The sequence below is a fragment of the Cricetulus griseus genome, chromosome 2 (genome assembly GCF_003668045.3).
Source record: "Cricetulus griseus strain 17A/GY chromosome 2, alternate assembly CriGri-PICRH-1.0, whole genome shotgun sequence".
Lineage (NCBI taxonomy): Eukaryota > Metazoa > Chordata > Mammalia > Rodentia > Cricetidae > Cricetulus > Cricetulus griseus.
In genome coordinates, this window is record NC_048595.1 from 316,860,447 (window position 1) to 316,885,855 (window position 25,409).

Consider the following 25,409-nt stretch of genomic DNA (forward strand, 5'->3'; position numbering starts at 1 on the left):
TATTAATCCCATACCTTTCTCAAAGTCAGTTTCTCAAATGTGTGAAATATCAACAAATCCAGCTGAAGGATTCTGTAATGATACAAATTCCCAGTGTGTTGGCTGCACACAGAACATGTCCTGTTCTTTCTACTTGAGTCACCACATGCTGCACTGCTCTCTGAACAGCACTCGCAGGGCCATGCATGTTGCCAGGCTCTATCCCTATGGGGCTTCTGGGGCCAGACTCCTCTTGAGAATATTGTGCAGCGTAGCCCAGCATCTCCTGGCAGGGACTCATCACCATTCGGTACTTCAGTGAGAAGCCACAGGAATGGTTTAGTATCATTAAATGACAAGTGCTTGAAGCTCAGCCCTCGCTTGTATATACTAAATTGAATTGTACATTTCAGAAAATGACACATAAAATTTCCTAAAACCCAATGGGGGGGGTCAGACTCTGAAGAACATATTTCATTTTAATTATGCCAATAAAATTCTACATGGGATATGACAATAATATTTATTTGCTATGTAAATATTTAACTGCATTTGTAGTTTAATTATATAACATAAACACAGAAGCCAAACTATGATGGTTTCTGTTTCTCTCGGTTAATGTTTTAATCTGGTTGAAAACCTGTTCAGCTGAGGAAAACCATCTTAGAAGTAGATGTGCTTGACACATGGGAAACCACTTGATCTAGACAGGGACTCTGAGGGCCCCTGAGCACTGTCCACTAGACTGAACCAGATTGTATTCAAAACAAGTTTGCTTACTAAAAGTGAAAAATTTAAGTATTCTTTATATTTGACCAGAGGCCCTCAAATCCGGTGTCATTGCCATGATAGGAAGGAGTAAATCTCTTTATAAAAGGACTCTGTTCTCACCTGTCCTGTTTTAAATACAAACAGGACAGAAGAAATCATCGAAGTCATAAGATGCTGTAAACTGTTTTAGATAAGAATTAGAGCCAGACGTTGGTGGCGCATGCCTTTAATCCAGCACTCAGGAGGCAGAGGCAGGCGGATCTCTGTGAGTTCGAGGCCAGCCTGGTCTCCAGAGTGACTGCCAGGAGAGGCTCCAAAGCTACACAGAGAAGCCCTGTCTCGGAAAAACCTAAATCAATCAATCAATCAATAAATAAATAAATAAATAAATAAATAAATAAATAAGAACTGCCAATGAGTACAAAGAAAACATATCATATTAGAATATTAGAATTCAGTTGTGGGAGCCTGGTATGGAGGTACACATTTGCAGTTCAAGTACAAAGATGTAAAGATCCCAAGTGCAAGGATAGCTTGGGCTACACAGCAAGACCCTGTCTTAGAAAACAAAACCAACAACAAAAGAAATGCAAGCAAAACAACAATGGACTGCTACTTCCATGCCACCTAAAGCTGTGCTGGCCTCCATTCCACTTATCCACAGGAGCTCTGACTTCACATCATCAAGTTTTCATTAGGAAAAAAAAATGTTAGCTACCAAGCACCATTCCAAACCAGTACACAGATCCCACACACACTAAGGAGCATGCACCATCGAGCGAGTACTGCAGTACAAACCTTGACAAGAAAGGTCCTGTCCCAAAAGTACTTCCTGAAGAGTTTGATATCTGCCTCCAACAAATGCTCAGCAGTGTGGTTAACAGTCAGAGTCAATGTTTCTGATGAGTGAACGAACTGCAGACAGGCATCTTCGTTGAGATACAGTCGGGAGAAGCCTGGAGAACGGCTACCCTGAAAACTGAACCGTCACAAGTCAATCCACGCAGCTTCACAGATGCTATCCTGCATCCTGCCCAGAGATTAAAAATCCAAATGGAAAATGATCCTTAAAAGTCACTTACACACCCAATTACACAATCGTGTGTAAACAGATGCGGGTCAAGCCATCTTTGTTTTTCCACTGAGTGGTGGTTTTTAAAACCCTATACATTTTTAAGGTTCCTATAAATAACAAAACAGTCCTGATTTTTAAGCATAGAAATGTACCTCACTATTTCCCTCTCCTTTTAGTCAGAAAAGATATTTCTCCCTTTAATGGAGCTCATGTAGAACAAATTAGCTGGCAACCAATAGTTTGTTAGGTGATTATAATGGAAAACAGATAGGATCTCCAGGGAGTATGGGGAGGTTTGAATGTGACAAACAACTGTTAAGATTCCTAACACACTGGTACCACTGTATTAAATCACTTCCTCATGCAAATTAGAGCATGCATAAATCTGATTAGGTCATAGTCTTGAACACGTTCATTAACAATGAAACAATATACCCAAACTAAATTCTTGAATATAACCTTATTTTCTCATCTGTCTTGGCTGGCTAAGAACAACTGTGTTGTTAGTTATACAGCTGTTAGTTATACAGCTTCTTGATGGCTGAAATTACAGCACTAAATCAGCATAGCTTATAAGATCATGTAATAGTAACAGTAAATATGCATCAGGTGAAAAATATTGATGTTCATCATGTGGTCACATGCCAACAGACTGTCCCCAGATCACTGGCTTTACAGAACCAGCTCTGCCCCTTTCTTCTTCTGGCATGATCTCATTTTGTTAATGTTTGCTTTACAGAAATAAAAGAGCCTGTAACTTATGATGGCTTGATTTCTAACTTGTCAATGCTACAATGCTGTAGGAGATATGTGAATTCACTAGAAATATTACTTTCTGGTCTTGAATTTTGATTTTACCCAGACTGGAGGATGATACATACATAGTGTATTACTCTCTCCAGCTGTTGGACAGTGGAAAAAAGCCTCATCCCACAGTCACCCATACAGCCATAAGGCTACAAATCTGATCTCCCACAGTGGACCATGTTGCCCAGTGTTGTATAGAAGGCTAAGTACAATAAATGTATTGGCAACTTGGGCTATTTTCAACCTAAGATAGGTTCACAGGACATACCTCCTTTTAAAATTGAGGAGTCTGAGGTGACTTATCTCCTCAGATGGAGTGACAAAAAGAGATCTATAAAGAGCAGCTCTACTAGAAAACACAGTCTTCACACTGACTCCAGAATCTTCTATAAAGCAAGCCCTTATGCCAACAAGCCATTGAAAAGAAAGGACCATAAGCCTGAGCAATAGTAGAGCTGTTGTTAATTTAGAACACGGACACTCCGTCAATGATCATATGATCACATAATCTTGTAGCCAGAATTGAGTCTACTTTTAATTCCACCTATGAGTGGATCTGTTAAACACATAAACTTTTAAAACATACCGTATCTTCTGGTGCTAGAAACAGGAATAAGGTACAAAGCACCCAGCAGATAAAGGAGTCTACCTCCAGGAGGGAACACTGCACCAGCCACCATAACTCAGTTAAAGGACATGTTCTTGGCTCAGTCTTTGTAGCCAAGAAAATAGGGTTGTGTTCATAACCAAAGGAAAGGACAATTCCCTTTGGAGAGGTTTGTCCCTTGGTTAATGACTGTTTGATCAAATAAGGCAGGGGATGAGAAAGAGAAAGTTCTGGTTTCTGCCTAATGGCTACTTAGGCATCAAATTACCATTAATTAATTGCATCAAATTAATTACATTGAGTTATATGACCCAAACAAGAAAAAACATCCCACTAAGACACACCATGTAATAATACTCCAACAATATTTAAAATATTTGTTGTAATTTTCAATGTACTGTTCAATTTATAATTTGTATTTTACCATGTCATATCAAGGCAATTACTATATATGGCTCCTTCCTTCATAAGTTAGAACAATAATTCATCTGAACCAAAATAATCCACTGGTCACTCACTAGAGGTAATGAGAACATTACCGACACTGACAACTTCATAGTTACCAGATTATGTCTCTTGCAGTAGCTCAATAAATTCTAGTGACTACTCCTATAGGGGTTGCCTGTTAGTCTTACAGTGAAAATTATGGCATAGGCATTGGACTAGAAATAGTCCAATAAGTAGACCAGAAATGTTCCCATCTCTCACATGATTCAGAAGATAGCCAAAAAAGTAAATGGTCATGTCTGTATAATTATAAATTGTGGTTATTACTAAAATTAATCATAATCATAAAAGAATATAACTTGGAAGCCTTTGCTGAGGAAATGATGTTAAAGCTAAAGCCTGAAAGATAGTGTAGCCCACTGCTTGGCAATCCTTTTTTCATTATCTTCCCTGTGTCTCCCTTACAAAATACTCCCAACAAAGGTATCCACTTATGCTAGCTAAGCATATACTTGTACTACATGCAAGAAGGCTAGCTGAAAAAAAAATAAGTCAACATTAGCAGATGGCTTAGTTATTCTCATTCTCCCATAATGCTTGTCAGGCTTTATAGACATGGTTAAGAAAGGCGCTATCAAGCAATTGAACTCACTTTGTGATGTCTTCCACCAGTGTGGAGTGTCCACCTTGCAAAGCTAAGTCTAACGGTGTCGTGCCCTCTTCATTAGGTAGCTCCAAGGCCTTGACTCCCCCAGGGAGACACAAGAGAAAGTGGAAAAGCTTAGGCAGGCCCCATCTCACAGCCAGGTGCAGAAGAGACTCTCTGTGTAGAGATACTGAAGAAAAGGGAAAACGTAATGTTAGTTCCTCCATTCATAAACTTTGTTTTGTATATTTTATTATATACTGGATATAATAGAAGCCTCAGGGCTGGAAGGAATCAAAAGCACCTCATCTTGACCTCATGCTCTATGAATGATGAGAGGTCCTGGGATATTTCTGGAGGTCAGGGAGCCAAAGGGTACCGGTGCTATGATACTCATGACTGGTACTGGCTCTTTCCATCCACTACACTACATCCTGCTGCCACCTAGGATGCAGGAAGGTACATCACCAGAGGATACAGATTCTCAGGAAAGATCATTCTTTAGAAACACACTCATCAGCTTCCAAGGTATCCACTAAGAAGATCCTGCCACACAGGCAAGGCAGGCTATCAAGACCACAGGCACAAAGAAACCTCTGTTTCCACCATTCATCCTCAGAGCCTGTCCTTCATGAGAGGCTGTGACAGAAAGCAGTTCCTTAAGTGCAGAGCACTTGTGACCACAGTCTGTCCCCAACCTCACAGTGCTGTGTGTGCCCAGCAATTAGATCCCTGGGAACATCTCCACACTGCCAGAGGCACCCTGGTGCTATGCCTTTGCAGATGGCCCTGAACAGGGGTCCTTGGCAGCCTCATGCTAGTTTCCACTGTGGTGTTTACTGTTGTGCGTTATGCTCATTTCCTGACTTTCACTGTATGGGCTGCCAGGCCCTTGAAGATTTTCCTTCTTAACAGTAGCTAGTAATGCATAAAGCCATTAAAATACTTGCAGAGCTTAAAAATAATTAGCTATTAAAGTCTCAATTGTGTGTGTATATTTACTTCATCTGTAATTTGTAGAGAGTTTGTACTTGTCTCTCTACTGTAATAGCCCAGTACCTAAGACACAGGTGATTCATGACACAAACTGTATTGCAAATATGCAAAATATAAAAACATTTTCTTACATTATAAAAGCTAGACCCAGACTGGCTGTGGGGGCACTTTCCTGGAAACCCAGCACTCAGGACTGTGAGGCAGGAGGATCACTTATGTCCAGAAGTTTGACACTAATCTGGGCAACACAGCAAGATACAGACTACATACATACATACATACATACATACATACATACATACATACATACATACATACATACAGGGCTCCTAAACTTTATATGCATGGTCACACTTTAAAGACACCTTCTCCTAACAGCCTAAATTCGAAGAGCTGATCACTACAGCTCTGTGGCGATAAGCAAAGCAGCACACAGTAGGGGTCTAGTAAGTAATAACACTGACCATATCCATAACCCAAGAGAGCTAGACAATGAATGAAAGACCCAACAGGGTAGGGACCTTGTCTTCTGCCCTGTGGGATCCTCCAAGCATCACAGCACCTGACACACTTGCTAAGCATTTACAGATTACAGGAAATTACACACAAATAGCAAACCCCTGTGGAAGCTGGCGTTTCATCTTTGACTGTGCTACTGTACACAACACCCATCACTCTCTGTTTTGTCTCGGATAGGTCTTAAATGAAGTCTCACAACAGACACTGTGGACTCCCACTTGGTACTCCCACATACAACTAGGGCATTAAGGACAAAAATGCCAGCTTCCCACACAGCTCACTGTCCACAAAACCATGATCTTATTGTTCCACTGTCTTCATTAACATAACTTCACTATTGCCAGACTCTTGCCCAGGCAAATCAGTGACTGTTTACTGCAGAAATTTCCCAGCAGACTCATCAACCTCTCGGCAGGAATCACCAATGGAGAGTGCAGAGAAGCCCTAAATACAATTTTAAGCTATCATGATCCTTGCCAACTCCTAAGGAGGTCCCCATCTAAACCTGCCATTCCCCCTCACTATGACTAACCCTACTACCACAATGAAAAATCTTTATTAAACCAAGCTTCAATTTCTTAGTGAATTTCTGTCTTGCCATCCCCAGTCCCTGAAGCCACTAAGGGTTTGTAACAGTGTCACCTGACTTAATATGACAGCCACAGGCACAGCTTTGTTATATGAGGGTAAGGAATATTTGTGGAGGGAGCATGGAACAAAATCCCAACACAACAGAAATAAATACCCCACTGTGCATGGATACAAAATAAAACTGCTTCTTTTACATTTTCACAGATCTATCCAGATTTCTCAAAATCCACATCAAAGACTACAGGGCTTTAGATTTCAAATACATTAGGACCGATACCAGAGTCCTTATCACAGTAAAGTACCATCGAGTGCCCTGTATGCTCTATCATTTGTCATGTGACATATAGCACATACCCCTCTATAGTGAAACAGCAGCCCAAATACCAAAACATCTGAAAACAGACCCACAGCCCTGGCTGCATGCAGTTACCATGCATCCATTTAATATGCTTCAACTCATCTCTATGAAAACCACAAGACTCGTGTTGGCTTTTCCTCTCCAGGTGCTGGAAACTCAACCCAATGCCTCATGGACACTAGGCAGGAAAGGTCTTTCTTGTATCCTTGAAGTTATTACCATTGCACTTATTTAAACATCATGGCTATCATTCTTAGCAGGTTCCCTGCAGGACAAGTCTGACAACATTTGTACTTATTTTTCCTATTTTAAATAATAACCAGGAAGAGACTTGTTAGGATCAGATAACAAAACAAGCACACACCTGCACATGCATGCACACATACACTGACCAGCAGAGGAGGGCCGATCATCATGAGATACTGAGCAGCCAGCCACACTAAATGGAATTTTTACACCACAGATCCCTTCTGAATATGGTGAGAAATGTCCCATGTTTGCACAGGTCGAAATTTCTTCCAAGAAAAATACAACTGAGAAACAAACAATATCTGTCTAAAGCAGTGGAGTTCAAATAGTAGCATTTGGTAAAGGCAAGCATGGTTTCAGTATGTGAACAGTATTCCTTAGTGTCTGCTGCAATGTTCTAAAACTGGGTACTGTTGACTATATTCAGCTGACTAAGAAGAGTGAGTGTGGGGCCTTGTTTCCTCCAGTAGCAGAAACTTCCAGGCCTGTCTGGCTAGTCCCAGGCATCTACTGTGTTTTATGAGGGGCAGAGGGGGTCCATCCTCACATATCAAATGAAAGAGAACTGTAACAATCATGCAGCTCACTGGTCCTTTCCCCTAGCCTCAGAAGTCCTTCTTCTGGAAGAGGAAGGAGGATGGAAGGCAGGGAAAGAAGGCTCTTCTGATGGTCAAAGAAAGCACGGAATAAAATTACCAGTGTTAAAGAGAGAGTACTCTCATTCAGTATAAAGTCCAGCATGGAGAAGAAGGCAAACAGCTTGAAATAGGAAGCATCGTGACATATATAAATAATTCTGCTTGTTAGAAGGTTCAGATTTCTTAACAGCAGCCAAAAAAAAAAAAAAAAAAAAAAAAAAAACCAAACTGTGGAAAGGGGTTATACAGTTTGGCAGAGGTAGGGCTATTTAATTAAAATGAAAAAAAAAAAAAAGAACCAAATAAATGCCTCTTCCTGTTGGTTTAGCTAGTAGCAGGAGTTGTCTGAAGTTACTGAAACAGAATTACTAATAATTGCTCTGATGGCACACATTAAAAGGTCTGACTTCTAACATCCTGGGAACACAATCATCCCAACAGAGAGAAACTGAACAGGCTGTGACTTTCAATTAACCACTCCTGTTTTGGAACGGGGAGGGCCTATCTGCCCTTAACAGGGAACAAAGCTTGATTCTTACATGCTTCACTCTGTGCAGCATCAGTTTCTTTTCTTATAAAATGAGTCTGACATACACAAAAAAGGAGCCAGTAAATCCCGGCTCATTGCCATGACCAAATATCCGACAAGAAGCAACTCATGGGAGGAAAGGTTGATTTTGGCGCGTGGTTTGAGAAGGCACAGTCCTTCTTTGACAGGAGAGTGAAATGGTTGCTCACACAGTGTTCACAGTCAGGAATCAGAAGGAGGCCACCGATGCTCAGTTGGCTCTCCCTTTCCCCAGCCCATAAGAAGGAAGAGACCTGCATTCAGGGCAGGTCTTGTCTCCTTGGTTAATCCTCTTTGGACACACCCAAAGACTTGCCTTACTAATGCCCAGTGTTTCTTAACCCAATGGAGTTGATAATTGAAATGAAACACCCTAAGTCCACTCCTTCTCAACTTGATACCCAAACAAGTCACTTTTAAACACAAACATTCCAACTGCCCTTAAAGGTTCATGGCCATCTTATAATTTAAAATATTTTTAATCCATCTTTTAAGTTTACCAGTTCCACCATTGTTCAAAAGACCAAAGTCCAAAATCTCACCTGAAACTCGAAAATCTCTTAACTGTGAGCCTGAAATAAACCCTCTAAAATATTTTTAAGTTAAATATTTTCAGTATACAGTGGTACAAAAGTAAAAATCCCCATTCCAAAATGGAGGAATGGGGGCATAGTAAAGAAATATCAGATGGAAGTAAGATGGGAACCCAGTAAAGCAAATGCCACAACCTGCAGGCTCCTGCCCAGCATCTGGGACTTATAACACCATAGGAACTCCAACAGGTTTACATAGCCCTGCTCCTCCAGATCTGTTCCTAGGGCACATGTGGCCTTTCTTTAAGACTTCTGTACTTTCTTTTATACTGCAGCTTTACACTGTAGATGTCCAATATTTTTTGCATGCCCAATATCCTGAGAACTCCATTGCAAATTTGGCTCCTCTTTCTCAGCTTTACACACCCTTGCAGGTAACCTGCACCACCACACCATGCCTGGCTTTAGATGTATTCTGGAACCTTGGCAAAAGCCTACATGACACCCTCACTCTCAACGTTGTGCTAGGAGCTTAAGATGTAGCCTGGCCCTCCTGCCCAAAGTTGCCTCAGCTTCTAAGGGGCTGATCTCTGTGTGTCTTAAAAGTCAATCCCAGGAATATATTTGCATAGGCAATCCTGGACTTTCTTCCCTATTGTCCTGGAGGCATCTTTCCTATCATTCCAGTACAAAGTCCAGGGCTTCTCATTAATGGTGCTAATCTCTAACATCAAAGCCACTTTGTCCCACCCAAACTCCTTTCCTCCTCAACAAACTGTACATTTTTCATCTTTCTGCATGTTCTCTCTCATTCTCTCTCCCTCCCCCACCTCTCTCTCATTTTAAATCTTGGCAAATGTGAGTAGTAACCATGTCACATCCTGAATGTTACGCCGTCTTCCACCAAAAAATGCAGTTCACTGTTTTTTAACTCAGCCTCACTCAAATTTTCAGGACATGGGTAAGACAGGGCTTTCAATTTAGTCATTAATCCTCTCTGGAAATGCCCTCATAGGCACACTCAAAGTTGTGCCTCATTAACTCCTGAGATGATTTTTAATCTACTCGAGTTGACAATCAGAATTAACTGTCACAGTTCCAAAGAGAAGTCAGTCCAGTCCTGACTTTATAGTGAGCAAGATGTACAAAAAACAGCATATACTGAGGGGACTTACAGATCATCTAAGGCAAAAGAGAAAGAACAGAAGATGTTTTAAGAAAGTGGTTTTACTTTGCAGTCAGTCTGCATGTGGAATCAGTAGTATAACTATACATACCTTTCAATTAGCATAATATTCAGCATGGAAGATTTAAAACTTAAATTGCCAATGTAGGCTCATCAATTATAACAACTGTGGAGAGTAGAAGAAGTTACAAATGTGTAAAAATAAAAGGCATTTAGAAAATTGCTGGGCTGGTGAGATGGCTCGGTGGCTAGCAGCATTTGCTGACAAGCCCAAGGATCTGAGTTTGATTCCCTAGGGCATACATGGTGGAAGGAGAGCATCTACCCCTCTGATGTCCACACATGTACTGTGGCATATGCATGCATTGACACACAAGTAAATAATAAAAGATAAAAATAACTAACTAAATAAGGTTCCCTAAAAGTAAAATTCAAGGATTTTCCTATGAGATGTCTCTATATCCATGTTTATTGACACACTACTCACAATAATCAAGATACAGAATCAGTCTAGGTGCCCATTAACAAATGAATAGAAAAAGAAACTGTCATAAGTACACACACACACACACACACACACACACACACACACACACACACACACACACACCAGTGAGTTTTATATGGCCAAAAGAAGAATTAAATCATGTTCTTTGAAGTAAATGGGCAGGACAAGAAATCTTCATGTTAACAGAAATAAGCAAGTCTCACACAGACAATTATTGTTTTCTCACATATGTGGAATGTATGGGAACATGTTAAAAGGACATGAAAATAAAAGAGGGACTATTAGGATGTGGAAATGAATTGGGGTGAAGGGGAAGGAGGGCTAAGAAAGGAAATGAGGAGATAAATATAGTCAATACTTCTGAAAATAGCCAATGCTGGGCCATGGTGGCACATGTCCTTAATCTCAGCACTAGGGAAGTAGAGGAAGGCATCTCTCTGTGACTTTGAGGCCAGCCTGGAATGAGTTCCAGGGCAGCCAGGGCTACACAGAGAAACCCTGTTTTGTAAAACCAGATAGAAAGAAAGAAAGAAAGAAAGAAAGAAAGAAAGAAAGAAAGAAAGAAAGAAAGAGAGCGAGCATAAAAAATGTCTGAACACTCAAGAAGGCCCTCCCCAGAACAAATAAATAAGGATATCTGAAGGGAGATGAGCACCCATGTTTCCTAGAGACTCTAACACTAACCCAGAGTTAGGGTTCTGCCTCTTAAAGCCAGTAATTGTTAGGCAAAATACATCCCTAAGGTTTGCCTTCTAGAGCACTGTTTTCCCAATCTGCCCTGAAGAACTGTCATCTTCTAAAAAGAATATTACCAAAGGACAAAAACTGGCTACAGTTTTCTGTGAGTTTAACAAGTTCTTTGCCACCCAAGGTGCTAACTGCTAAGCCAGGAAATAGGCTTAAACTCTTAGCAAAATATTATAATTAATACACAATGGGGATGAAAATCTAGAAGTAAATGATATTTTCAAAACACTAATAAATTCAGAAGCTAGAGTTCAGAATGTGCTATAACTCCTGAGGGAAGCCATAGGAATATATTCAGCATAATAAGGTTTTGAAGACCAATGGTCTTTCATTCACATAAATCTAATTCATTAAAACAAGTTCTATTCTTATTTCCAATACTGCACAATTGTACAGGTCTCAACTTGTGCTCCCAAGTCATTCAGCAAACAAATATTAAATAATCGAATTTCTATGTGCCAAACCCAAGTGTAGATGAACATAGTTCCTCCTGGTGAACAGCAAACAGCCATTTGTGTTCAGAATAAAATAAAAGGCTGACCTATAGAATTGTTGTCTAGTAAACTAGAATTCTAAGGCTTAGACATAAAGAGTGTATGAGGAAATAAGAAGACTATTCAGCTGACAAGAAAATGTATCTACATGTCCAACATACGAGGTATCATGACACAGAAGTTTACAGATGTTTATAAAGTGCCAACTATGGAGAGCAAAATTTGAGGAAACTATTAACCAACATTTACATAGAAAGTAAAAAGAAGATTTGGCATGGACATACACAGGCTCTGAGATATTTGCAAGGTTGTCAGTGAAAGTAAGAAAAGGGGCCAGGTGGTACAGCATTTTCTGCCCATGCAGTCTGTTCAGGGCTCCGGTAGCGGGTATACAGCCAGCCTTCAGTACCAAAGATGGGAGGCTGGTGAATCTAAAGTAGAAATCACAACTATAAATATGCTTATTTGAAAAAAAAGATACAGAGCATCAAAAAGAACAGATGACCAACATGGCAGCCATAGGCTGATCATAAGGCCAGAAAGAAGGCATGGAGAGGCATTAGCACAGTGGCAGGCCATGCTTGCCTCAAGCTGCTTTTCTGTACCTAATGCATTCACATTGCAACCACGCCTAATAATCTCTGGAAACATCCATCACATGCCATCATTCCTGAAAATCTACATTGTCTGTTTACAACTTAGATGGGTTTGGCATCTCACTGAGGATGGCTGTATTTTGGCTTCTGGAACTATAACTAAATAGTTGAAACACTAAAAAGTCTATTAGAGCTCCAAGATGAAAACCTCATTTTGGCTTTCACATCTAGATACATTCCAAACAGAAACACACAATGTGGGCAATAGTATCAGGTTGTAAGAACCCAGACACACCTTCAATAGTGTAAAGGGGGATGGATGAAAGGGGTCAGGGCCTGGAGTTGAGCATTTACAGAGTTCCAACTCTGGGGAAATTGCCTTGTCTGTAAAAGGGAAAATAATATCAAGCCAGCTTACTATCTCAAAATATCAGAAATAACATATAGGTCAGGGTTCCCAAGAACTACACATGATCTTTTTTAATACGAGAAATCACAGTGTACTGTCACTAAATAGATATGTGGCGTGTTTGGAAACAGTTTTTCTCTGGTTATCATTTAAAAACATAATTGAAGGGAACTAGTCTCCGGCTTAGGATGCACTGTAACTGCATCAGTACTGTGCTCCAGATGAGCCATTAAGACAAATTGCCTGTAATCCCCTGACTGGGGCTGCAGGCAGTCATTAGGTGTGATAAGCACCAATTATTCCAGACCTTCTTTCCAGACTATGCAATCCATTTTTTCTCTCACTGGCTAATGTTTCTTCAAGTTCACCATCTATTCATGGTGAATTTGCTCAAAGTTTCTGTGCTCCCCTCACACAACAGGTGAGTGGAATTCTCAGATGTGTGCCCTGATGACCTTTCAGGAACCCTGCTCTTTTTAGGAGTCAAATGAAAATGTAATGCAGTTTTCACTGTTTTACTAATAAGAAGGAAGTGTGGGTTTATCTTGCAACTGTCCTTTCCAAGGCTGCAGCAGTTGTTTCAATTCAAGTACAACCAGGAAATTAGCCAATGAACTACAGCTGGGCAGACTGTACTCATTGCCCTGGTACTAGATACCTGAGCCTTAGGACCTGTTCCTAGGTTAAGACATGTTAAACTTTTTTTTTTTTTTTTTTTTTTTTGAGACAGAGTTTCTCTGTGTAGCTTTGGAGCCTATCCTGGCACTCGCTCTGGAGACCAGGCTGGCCTCGAACTCACAGAGATCTGCCTGCCTCTGCCTCCTGAGTGCTGGGATTAAAGCTGTGCGCCACCAACGCCCGGCCCATGTTAAACTTTTGAGGTATGAACTGTACCATCATTGAGCGATTTTTATCCACCTCATTCAGTGTCTGAGACACTGGGAAGGGAGAGAAAGAAGGGGAGTAGAATCCACCAAGCAGGAAGTCAGTAGCAAAGTGTCTGTATAATCAGGGTGAGGCTGGGGACGTTGGGAAGACATTTCAAAATAAATTTAGACATCGTACCCTAAGCAGAACAGGGGGTGGAAAGATAAGAGCCCGAGATGGTGGGTGACTACAATGAAGTAGTGCAGCTGCACATATGAACAATGTAGCTGTGAGAGCATTCACCAGGCCTACACACAACACACTCAAGACAGAGAAAACCCTGATATGGAATTGGGGAAATCCGCAGGAAGTCCCATCTCTAGCTGAATGTAGTGGTTTGGAAGAAAATGGCCCCCAAAGGCAGTGGCACTATTAGGAGGTATGGCCTTGTTGTAGTGGGTGTGGTCTTGTTGGAGGAAGTGTGTCACCGTGGAGGCGAGCTTTGAGGTCTCATGTATGCTTAGGCCATGCCCTGTGAGACAGTTCACTTCCTGATGCCTTGGGTCAAAATGAAGAATTCCTCAGTATCATGTCTGCCATACTCCCAGCTGCCATGCTGCCTTCCATGATAATGGACTAAACCTCTGAACTGTCAGCCACCACCTCAACTAAATGTTTTCCTTTATAAGAGTTGCTGTGGTCATGATGTCTCTTCACAGCAATAGAAACCCTAACTAAGACAATGAAGATCTACTGACAACTGCTAGCTAATGAAAGACTTTTTTTTTTTTTAAGGATATGACCTCCTGTTAAATCAACCATATTCCAGGAGAGGACCACACACACAGGAGTATTTAGATAGCACAAATTGGACATGAAATAGGGTAGGATGGATAGGGAGGTAGGAGGGGAAGGAGTTGGGGAGGGTGGATATAATCAAAATGCATTGTATAAAATTCCCAAGGAATTAATAAAAATGTTGTTTAAACAAAAAAATCCCTAAGAAGGAAATGGAAACTTGCCGGAACTCATAAAAGTATGTATAAATGGCTAAGTTTTATAAAATGTAAAATATTTCTCAACAGAATTTTTATTTTATTTTTAAAAAGGAGCCATCACAGACACGTTTATTTCATGCTTATGAGGTCTCTGTGATGTCAGTGTTAATAGTTCTGACATGTTCCCAATTATTCAAGGTCACTCAGGAATCAAGAAGAGCATCAAGAATTGAGACCCCCTTTCTTCCTCCAAAGCTTTAGCTAGTTCCTAGCCATTATCCCTCCCAGAAGGCAAAGGCTTGAAGTGGCCTCAACTGCAGTGTACTTATGAAGGGAAATGGATTAAAGCCAACAATAAGAAGATAATAAAGGTTAACGTTTGAAGAGAAACAGATTTATACAAAATGATTAAAACTCCATTAGTAAAGAATCAGGAATGGATTTATTTAATACTGTTTATGCTTATATCTCCTACTATAAATTACAGATGGAAAAGTGAGAATTACGGAGGGGAAAAAAAATCTGCAAAACAATAAAAAGCCAAAAATAGACATTTTAAAAGAGAACACAAAAAGGTAGACCCCATAGGAAACCAACAAATTGAAGGTGGAAGGAGGATATAAGCAGAAGTAAATGAGCTATACAAGCTCTAAGGACTCAGGCTGATACCTAGTTTCAGGCTTTCAACACACACACACACACACACACACACACACACACACACACACACACACACACACACACGGCAAATTAAAGCAGCTGTAATTACAAGAGTGGGCAGGGAGCACAGATATGTAGAAATACAGGGTAAGATTACAAAAGACTTTTAGCTTTATTTTTTAAAACTTTTTAAAAGATTTGTTTTATTTTATATATAGGGATGTTTGACCTGTATGGATGTCTGTGCAGCACTGTGTGTTCCTAGTGTCCATTAAGGCCAGAAGAGGGTGTTGGATTCCCTTAGACTGGAGTTGTGGCAGTTGCAAGCTGCCATATTGGTGCTGGGAATCAAGTCTAGTCCTCTGGAAAAGCAGCCAGTGCTCTAAACCACTAAACATCTCTCCGGACCTCTCCTTTAGGTTTGTAGCATACAGCTTGGTATGGGTTCATATCCATACCAAGGCTCCTATTTGAGTGAACAAAAGGCTATTAAAAGTCACTGGGGTCAAGTAAAGGGAACTTGAGCAGAGCACACAGCTAGCTAGCTCATGTCACTGCCAGAGTCTGCTCCACCCACTTCTCAGTCTCTCCCATTCACTTTCTACAACCACTGTGCTTTTGACCATCAAAGCCTGGTAGTTTTACAACTCATATGCCACTTTTTTTTTTTAAATAAAGCAGCACAAGAACAGTCACCATCATCCAAATCCTATTAAGAAATGCAAAAAGTAGATTCCGCCGCCGCAGACTGACCTGGAACTAGACTGACCTGGAACTAGGTGAGTGAGCCCCTGCCCGCTCCCGACCCCAGACCAGAACACCCCACCACCCCCATCCCACCACCCCCTCCTGAGCCTGCCGGCTTGGGCCAGACACGCCCAGAGAGGGAGGAGCCACCTGCCCCACCAATCCGCTAGCACCCCATTCTTACATTCCGCCGCCGCAGACTGACCTGGAACTAGGTGAGTGAGCCCCTGCCCGCTCCCGACCCCAGACCAGAACACCCCACCACCCCCATCCCACCACCCCCTCCTGAGCCTGCCGGCTTGGGCCAGACACGCCCAGAGAGGGAGGAGCCCCCTGCCCCACCAATCTGCTAGCACTCCATTCTTACATTCCGCCGCCGCAGACTGACCTGGAACTAGGTGAGTGAGCTCCTGCCCGCTCCCGACCCCAGACCAGAACACCCCACCACCCCCATCCCACCACCCCCGCCTGAGCCTGCCGGCTTGGGCCAGACACGCCCAGAGAGGGAGGAGCCACCTGCCCCACCAATCCGCTAGCACCCCATTCTTACATTCCGCCGCCGCAGACTGACCTGGAACTAGGTGAGTGAGGCCCTGCCCGCTCCCGACCCCAGACCAGAACACCCCACCACCCCCATCCCACCACCCCCTCCTGAGCCTGCCGGCTTGGGCCAGACACGCCCAGAGAGGGAGGAGCCCCCTGCCCCACCAATCTGCTAGCACTCCATTCTTACATTCCGCCGCCGCAGACTGACCTGGAACTAGGTGAGTGAGCCCCTGCCCGCTCCCGACCCCAGACCAGAACACCCCACCACCCCCATCCCACCACCCCCGCCTGAGCCTGCCGGCTTGGGCCAGACACGCCCAGAGAGGGAGGAGCCACCTGCCCCACCAATCCGCTAGCACCCCATTCTTACATTCCGCCGCCGCAGACTGACCTGGAACTAGGTGAGTGAGCCCCTGCCCGCTCCCGACCCCAGACCAGAACACCCCACCACCCCCATCCCACCACCCCCGCCTGAGCCTGCCGGCTTGGGCCAGACACGCCCAGAGAGGGAGGAGCCCCCTGCCCCACCAATCTGCTAGCACCCCATTCTTACATTCCGCCGCCGCAGACTGACCTGGAACTAGGTGAGTGAGCTCCTGCCCGCTCCCGACCCCAGACCAGAACACCCCACCACCCCCATCCCACCACCCCCGCCTGAGCCTGCCGGCTTGGGCCAGACACGCCCAGAGAGGGAGGAGCCCCCTGCCCCACCAATCTGCTAGCACCCCATTCTTACATTCCGCCGCCGCAGACTGACCTGGAACTAGGTGAGTGAGCTCCTGCCCGCTCCCGACTCCAGGCCAGAACACCCCACCACCCCCATCCCACCACCCCCTCCTGAGCCTGCCGGCTTGGGCCAGACAAGCCCAGGCAGGGAGGAGCTCCCTGTGCCCCAAATCTGGTAGCACCCCACTCTTCCATTCCGCCGAACGACCAAGAAACTAGGAACTAGCGAGGAGACCACCAGGAGCGTCGAGATCATCTAGAGTTGTGGACATCGAATTCCTAGCCCCCACACACCACTGGGCCACAAGAGGAGATAGAGAGAACCCACCCGCACCCACTAAAAGGATATGGGGAGAAGACAGAATAAGATTTCACTCAACAACACAAAGACCAACATGACACCACCAGAACCTAGGGACTCCACTCCGGCAAGAGCTGAAAAGCCCAACACAGAGCATGAAGATGAGATGGACCTCAAAAATTATCTCAGCAAGTTGATAGAGACCTTTAAAGAGGAAACAAGAAAATCCCTTAAAGAAATAGAAGAGAAAACAAACAAAAAATTAAATGAATTGGAGGAAAAGACAAACCAAAAAATTCAAGAAATAAATAAATCTCTTAAAGAATCTAAAGAAAGCCAAGAAAAAACATCCAAGCAAGTGAAGGAAGCTCTTGAAATAGTTCAAAACATGAAAGCTGAAATACACACAATAAAGAAAACACAGAATGAGACCATGTTGGAAATGGAAAGGTTGGATAAACGATCAGGAACTAAAGATGTAAGTGTATCCAACAGGATTCAAGAGATGGAAGAGAGAATCTCAGCCACTGAAGACTCGCTAGAGGATATACATTCATCCACCAAAGAGAACCTCAAGTCCAACAAAACCCTAACACAAAATATCCAGGAAATATGGGACACCGTAAAAAGGCCAAACCTAAGAATAATAGGTGTAGAAGAAGGTGAAGAAATACTGCTCAAAGGTACAGAAAACATATTCAACAAAATCATAGAAGAAAACTTCCCCAACCTACAGAAGGATATGCCTATGAAAGTACAAGAAGCTTACAGGACACCAAACAGACTGGACCACAAAAAGAAGTCCCCCGACACATAATAATCAAAACACCAAATCTACAGAATAAAGAGAAAATATTAAGAGCAGCAAAGGAAAAAGGCCAAGTAACATATAAAGGCAAACCAATCAGAATCACACCCGACTTCTCAATGGAAACTCTGAAAGCCAGAAGGTCTTGGATAGATACCCTACAAGCACTAAGGGAGCATGGATGTCAACCCAGACTACTGTACCCAGCAAAACTTTCAATCACTATAGATGGAGAAAACAAGATATTCCACGACAAAAACAGATTTAAACAATACATATCAACAAATCCAGCACTACAGAAGGCTCTGGAAGGAAAACTCCAACCCAACGAACATAACTACACTCACAAAAACACTGTCAGTAGTTAATCGAATTTCACCAAACACAAAAAGAAACAGAAGGGCAAAATCCACACGCAATGATACCACCAACAATAAATCCAAAACTAAGAAGAACCAATGAACAATGGACGTTAATATCCCTGAATGTCAATGGTCTTAACTTACCCATAAAAAGATACAGGCTAACAGAATGGATACGAAGACAGAATCCATCCTTCTGCTGTTTACAAGAAACACACCTCAAATTCAAAGACAGGCGATACCTCAGAGTAAAAGGATGGGAAAAGATTTTCCAATCAAATGGGCTCAAGAAACAAGCTGGGGTAGCAATACTAATATCTAACAAATTAGACTTTAAACTGAAAGCAATCAAAAGAGATAAAGAAGGGCATTTCATACTCATCACAGGAAAAGTCCATCAAGACGAAGTCTCAATCCTGAACATCTATGCCCCTAATACAAAAGCATCCACTTTTGTAAAAGAAACATTACTAAAGCTCAAACCACACATAAAACCACACACACTTATAGTAGGAGACTTCAACACCCCCCTTATACCACTGGACAGAACTACTAGACAGAAACTTAACAAAGAAACAAAGGATCTGAAAGAAGTTATGACACAACTGGGTTTAACAGATATCTATAGAACATTCCATCCAAACACAAAAGAATATACCTTCTTCTCAGCGCCACATGGAACCTTCTCAAAAATTGACCACATAGTTGGCAGCAAAGCAAACCTCCACAGGTACAAAAGTATTGAAATAACCCCCTGTATCTTATCAGACCACCATGCATTAAAGCTAGAATTCAACAGCAATACGAATTGCAGAAAACCTACATTTACGTGGAAAATGAATAACTCCCAATTGCACCATTCCTGGGTTGAGGAAGAAATAAAAAAAGAAATCAAAGACTTTCTAGAATTTAATGAGAATGTAGACACAACATACCCGAACTTATGGGACACCCTGAAAGCAGTGCTAAGAGGGAAGTTCATAGCACTAAGTGCTCACATGAAGAAACTGGAGGAAAGTCACATTAGAGAATTGACAGAACAACTGAAAGCTTTAGAGCAAGAGGAAGCAAACTCACCAAGGAGGAGTAGACGCCAGGAAATAATCAACCTGAGAGCCGAAATCAACAAAGTAGAAACTAGGAAAACAGTACAAAGAATCAATGAAACAAAGAGTTGGTTCTTTGAGAAGATCAACAAGATAGACAACCTCTAGCCAAACTAACCAAAAGGCAGAGAGAGAGCATGCTAATTAACAAAATCAGAAATGAAAAGGGAGACATAACAACGGACACTGAGGAAATCCAGAGAATCTTTAGGTCATACTTTGAAAACCTGTATTCCACAAAATTGGAAAACCTAAAGGAAATGGACAACTTTCTGGATAAATATCACTTACCAAAATTAAATCAAGATCAGATAGACAGTTTAAATCGAACTATAACCCCTAATGAGATAGAAGCAGTAATCAAAAGCCTCCCAACCAAAAAAAGCCCAGGGCCAGATGGCTTCACTGCAGAATTCTACCAGAAATTCAAACAAGAGCTAATTCCAGTACTCCTCAAACTGTTCCACACAATAGAAGCAGATGGGATATTGCCAAACTCTTTCTATGAGGCTACAATCACTTTGATACCCAAGCCTCACAAAGATATGACTAAGAAAGAGAACTACAGACCGATATCCCTCATGAACATCGATGCTAAAATACTCAATAAAATATTGGCCAACCGAATACAAGAACATATCAGAAAAATCATCCACCATGATCAAGTAGGCTTTATCCCAGGGATGCAAGGATGGTTCAACATACGAAAATCCATCAATGTAATCCACTATATAAACAAACTGAAAAAGAAAAACCACATGATCATCTCACTAGATGCTGAAAAAGCCTTTGACAAAATCCAACATCCCTTCATGATAAAGATCTTGGAGAGAACAGGAATAACAGGAACATATCTAAACATGATCAAGGCAATATATACCAAACCAATAGCCAACATCAAAGTAAATGGAGAGAAACTCAAAGCGTTTCCTCTAAAATCAGGAACAAGACAAGGCTGTCCACTCTCTCCATATCTCTTCAATATTGTACTTGAAGTTCTGGCTATAGCAATAAGACAAGAAAAGGGGATCAAAGGGATACAAATTGGAAAGGATGAAGTAAAACTTTCACTATTTGCAGACGACATGATAGTCTACATTAGTGACCCGAAAAACTCTACCAGGGAACTCCTACAGCTGATAAACACCTTCAGCAAGGTAGCAGGATACAAAATTAACTCAAAAAAATCAGTAGCCCTACTATACACAGATGATAAATCCAATGAGAAAGAAATCAGGGAAACATCACCTTTCACAATATCCACAAGCAACATAAAATATCTGGGGGTAACACTAACCAAAAAAGTGAAAGACCTGTACAATAAGAACTTTGAGACTTTAAAGAAAGAAATTAAAGAAGATACCAGAAAATGGAAAGATCTCCCATGCTCTTGGATAGGTAGAATTAACATAGTAAAAATGGCAATCCTGCCAAAAGCAATCTACAGATTCAATGCAATCCCCATCAAAATCCCAACACAGTTTTTCACAGACATTGAAAGAACAATACTCAACTTTATATGGAAAAATAAAAAGCCCAGGATAGCCAAAACAACTCTTTACAATAAAGGATCTTCTGGAGGCATCACCATCCCCGACTTCAAGCTCTACTATAGAGCCATAGTTCTGAAAACAGCTTGGTATTGGCACAAAAATAGACTGATAGACCAATGGAATCGAATTGAAAACCCTGATATCGACCCACGCACCTATGGATACCTTATTTTTGACAAAGGTGCTAAATCTATACAATGGAAAAAAGACAGCATCTTCAACAAATGGTGCTGGTACAATTGGATTCGGACATGCAGAAAATTACAGATAGATCCATACCTGTCACCATGCACAAAACTTAAGTGCAAATGGATCAAAGATCTCAGCATAAATCCAACCACACTGAATCTTCTAGAAGAGAAAGTGGGAACTACCCTTGAACAAATTGGCACAGGAGACCACTTCCTGAACATTACGCCAGAAGCACAGACATTGAGGTCTGCAATTAATAAATGGGACCTCCTGAAACTGAGAAGCTTCTGCAAGGCAAAGGAAACAGTCAGTAGGATAAAACGACCACCCACAGAATGGGAAAAGATCTTCACCGATCCCACATCTGACAGAGGACTGATTTCCAAAATATATAAGGAGCTCAAGAAGCTAGCCACCAAAACACCAAACAACGAAATTAAAAAGTGGGGTGCAGAACTAAATAGGGAATTCTCAACAGAGGAATCTGAAATGGCTGAAAGACACTTAAAAAAGTGCTCAAAATCATTGGCCATCAGAGAAATGCAACTCAAAACAACTCTGAGATACCATCTCACGCCTGTCAGAATGGCTAAAATAAAAAACACCAATGACAATCTATGCTGGAGAGGATGTGGAGAAAAAGGAACACTCCTCCATTGCTGGTGGGAGTGCGATCTTGTAAGACCACTCTGGAAATCAGTATGGCGGTTGCTCAGAAAAATGGGAATCAGTGTACCTCAAGATCCAGCCATTCCTCTCTTGGGTATATACCCAAATAGGGCATGTACTTACAACAAGGACATATGTTCAACCATGTTCATAGCAGCATTGTTTGTAATAGCCAGAACCTGGAAACAACCTAGATGCCCCTCTATTGAAGAATGGATTGAGAAAATGTGGTACATTTATACAATGGAGTACTACTCAGCAGAAAAAAGCAATGGAATCTTGAAATTCGCAGGCAAATGGATGGAACTAGAGGAAACCATCCTGAGTGAGGTAACCCAGTCACAAAAAGACAAGCAAGGTATGTACTCACTGATATATGAATTTTAGACATAGAACAAAAGACTACCAGTATATAATGCTCTTCACCAAAGAAACTAGGAAACATGAAGGACTCTAAGGGTTAAATGGTCCCCAGGAATGGAAATGGCATGAACTCCCGAACTAATTGGGGGCATGAGGGTGGGGGGGGAAGGAGCTGCTACAATAAGAGCAAGAGAAGAGGAGAAGAGGAGAGGAAATGGAGGGGCAGAAACATTGAGTTGGGGGAAGAATAGAGGAAAGAGAGCAAGATGAGAGAAACGATATCAGAGGGAGCCACTGTAGGCCCGAGAAGGGATCAGGAACCAGGGAGATCTCCAGAGACCTACAAGGATGACACGATCTGACAATCCAGGCAATGGTGGAGAGGATAACCTAAAAACCCTCCCCCTAAAATGAGATTGATGACTTCTCTTTATGCCATCCTAGAGCCCTCACCCAGTGGCTGATGGAAACAGAGACAGACATCCACAGATATACAATGAGCCGAAATCGGGAATTTAGTTGAAGAGAGGGAGGAATGAAGAACGAAGGGGTCTGTATTAGGATGGAGAAACCCACAGGAACTGTTGGCCTGAACAAGGGAGAGCACATCGACCTCAGATGCTGTCCAGGAGGCCTGTACAAGACTGATCCAGACCCCAGAACATAGATGTCAATAAGGAGGCCTCTGCACTCCAGGGAGCCTCTGGTAGTGGATTAGTATTTTTCCCTGGTGCAAGAAGGGACTTTGAGAGCCCATCCCATATGAAGGGTTACACTCTGGCCCTGGACACATGGGGAAGGGCCCAGGATCAGCATAGGAAGACTTGGTGGACTTTGCTGAGCTCCCGTTGAGGGCCCTACCCTGCCTGGGGAGTAGTGGGTGGATGGGGTTGGGGGGATGGGCTGGGGGTGGGGGAGAAAGTTTGGGGGTGAGGGGAGGGAGAGGGAGAAGGGACTTGAAATAAGCTTGTTCCCTAACTAGAACTAATAAAATAAAAAAAAAAAAAAAAAAAGAAATGCAAAAAGTATCAGAAGTTTTCACCTTTTTCCCCCTTAAAAAATAACTATAAAATGATTCCTTGGCTGCTGTCGTTTTCAAGTTCAATTCTAATCCCATGTGTGCAGTCAAAAGCTGCCATGAACATCCTGTGTATTTGGGTGAGTCCAAGAGCAACGGGGGTGGAGATGGGCCTGGCTAGCAGAGGCGAACTTCAGAGGCTCCCAGGGTTTGGGGTCCTGAGGGAAACACCAGGGTAGGGCATTCAAAAATAAGATTCCCTCTTTATACTCTCTCTTTTTCCTGAAAATTATAATTGGGAGAGACAGTGACCCAAATACACCCTTACGTTCTATTTCCCAGATGGGAGAATACCAGTGGGATTCTCTACTCCAAGTCTAAGGTCCATTGTTGCCAGACAGAAGCAAAGTTTCTTAAATACTTCATTACTTTATATGTATGAGTGCTGGCCTGAATGTATGCATGTGCACCATTTGTGTGCCTGGTGCCTGTGGAGGTCAGAAGAGGGTGTCAGATACCCTGGAATTTTACAGACGGCTGTGAGCCACCATGTGGGTGCTGGGAATCAAACCAAGGTCTTCTGCAAGAAGAGCCAGTGCTCTTAACCCCTGAGCCATGTCTCCCATCAGGAGACATTTTTTAAAGAAGAGTTTATGATGTGTCTTCTTCTTGAAGGAACCATTTTTAAAAAAGAGAATGGGCCCAAGAAGAGCCACCAACTTAAGCTGCAAAACAAATCCAAACTATCTGAAGGGGACAACAGTTCTTTTCCTGAAGGACTTCAGGTCTGCACTGTATTCTTACTGCCAGGAACTCTATTCCTTGAAAACCTAAAATGGACTTGGAAGACAATGAAAACATTTTTAAATTAAGGATTTAAATCTTTCTAAAGGATACCTACACATAAACCTAAGCAGTGCGAAATAATTGTATCAGTTAGACATAGAAATTCGCCATAGGCACAATTCCAAAGAACACTGTCCCCCATCATTAGTATTCACCCTGAGGGTTACCTTAGCAACCAAAGGGATAGAATACCAGTTTAGTGTGTCAGAAAAGAATGTGTGGAAATGATTGACCCATAGAAAATACCAGAAGCAACAGAAGGCTAGAAAGCAATACTGAATATATACAAAATTACTTTAAAAAACAAAAACAAAAACCTATCCAAAAGAAACACACAAGCCACCAGGACCAGGTGTTTCCCAGTTTTCCACAATGCACTAATTTCAAAACTCAGAAAGAAAATAAGCAGAGGAATTTGTATGTTGGACTAAATCTTGCTTGTATCGGTTTCCTACCCACTGGTGTTTCAGCTCGTGCCATTGAAACTTGTTGGCTGGTACAAAGCTTTGGGTAGAATGACAAAACAGACAGGCCCCATGATCTGCAGGCCAATAAGCAAGCCTCATGCTCCAGCACTCAGATAGGGACCTCAGTGAAGGTAGCCCAGGGAAGGGCAACTGCACTGGAGCTTCACTCTCCTTCCCTCCTAGTACACTAGTTACTAGGATGAAGGGGGCGCAGCTCCATCCCAAACTCATCCCAATGTGGCTTCCTGCAGGTTACAAGGCTCTTTCCATGCAAATAAAAAACAAATTTCCTCTGCAAACGCTGCTGACCATACATCCCCTTTCTCTGGCTGCCTAGAAGAAAGGGGATCGGTGCATGTGACATGGAGCATTATGTCCATGTGTGAATGCTGATGGTTAAGACAGATTCACAGCTGCTGAAGAACCCTTAATCTTACAAACTTTCCTCTGAAGCCC

At 42.3% G+C, this 25,409-nt stretch overlaps 1 protein-coding gene across 4 annotated transcripts in view; it reads right to left on the reverse strand.

Moving 5' to 3' along the window:
* Nucleotides 1–25,409, reverse strand: part of Arhgef28 (Rho guanine nucleotide exchange factor 28) — a 312,963-nt gene that overhangs the window by 169,270 nt on the left and 118,284 nt on the right. For all 4 annotated transcript variants that reach the window (XM_027401663.2, XM_027401659.2, XM_027401660.2 and 1 more), the window contains exons 5-6: nt 4,339–4,522; nt 1,549–1,729 (exon numbers count right to left, since the gene is read on the reverse strand). In XM_027401663.2, coding sequence (XP_027257464.1) covers nt 1,549–1,729; nt 4,339–4,522 — 365 coding nt within the window. The remainder of the gene's footprint in view (nt 1–1,548; nt 1,730–4,338; nt 4,523–25,409) is intronic.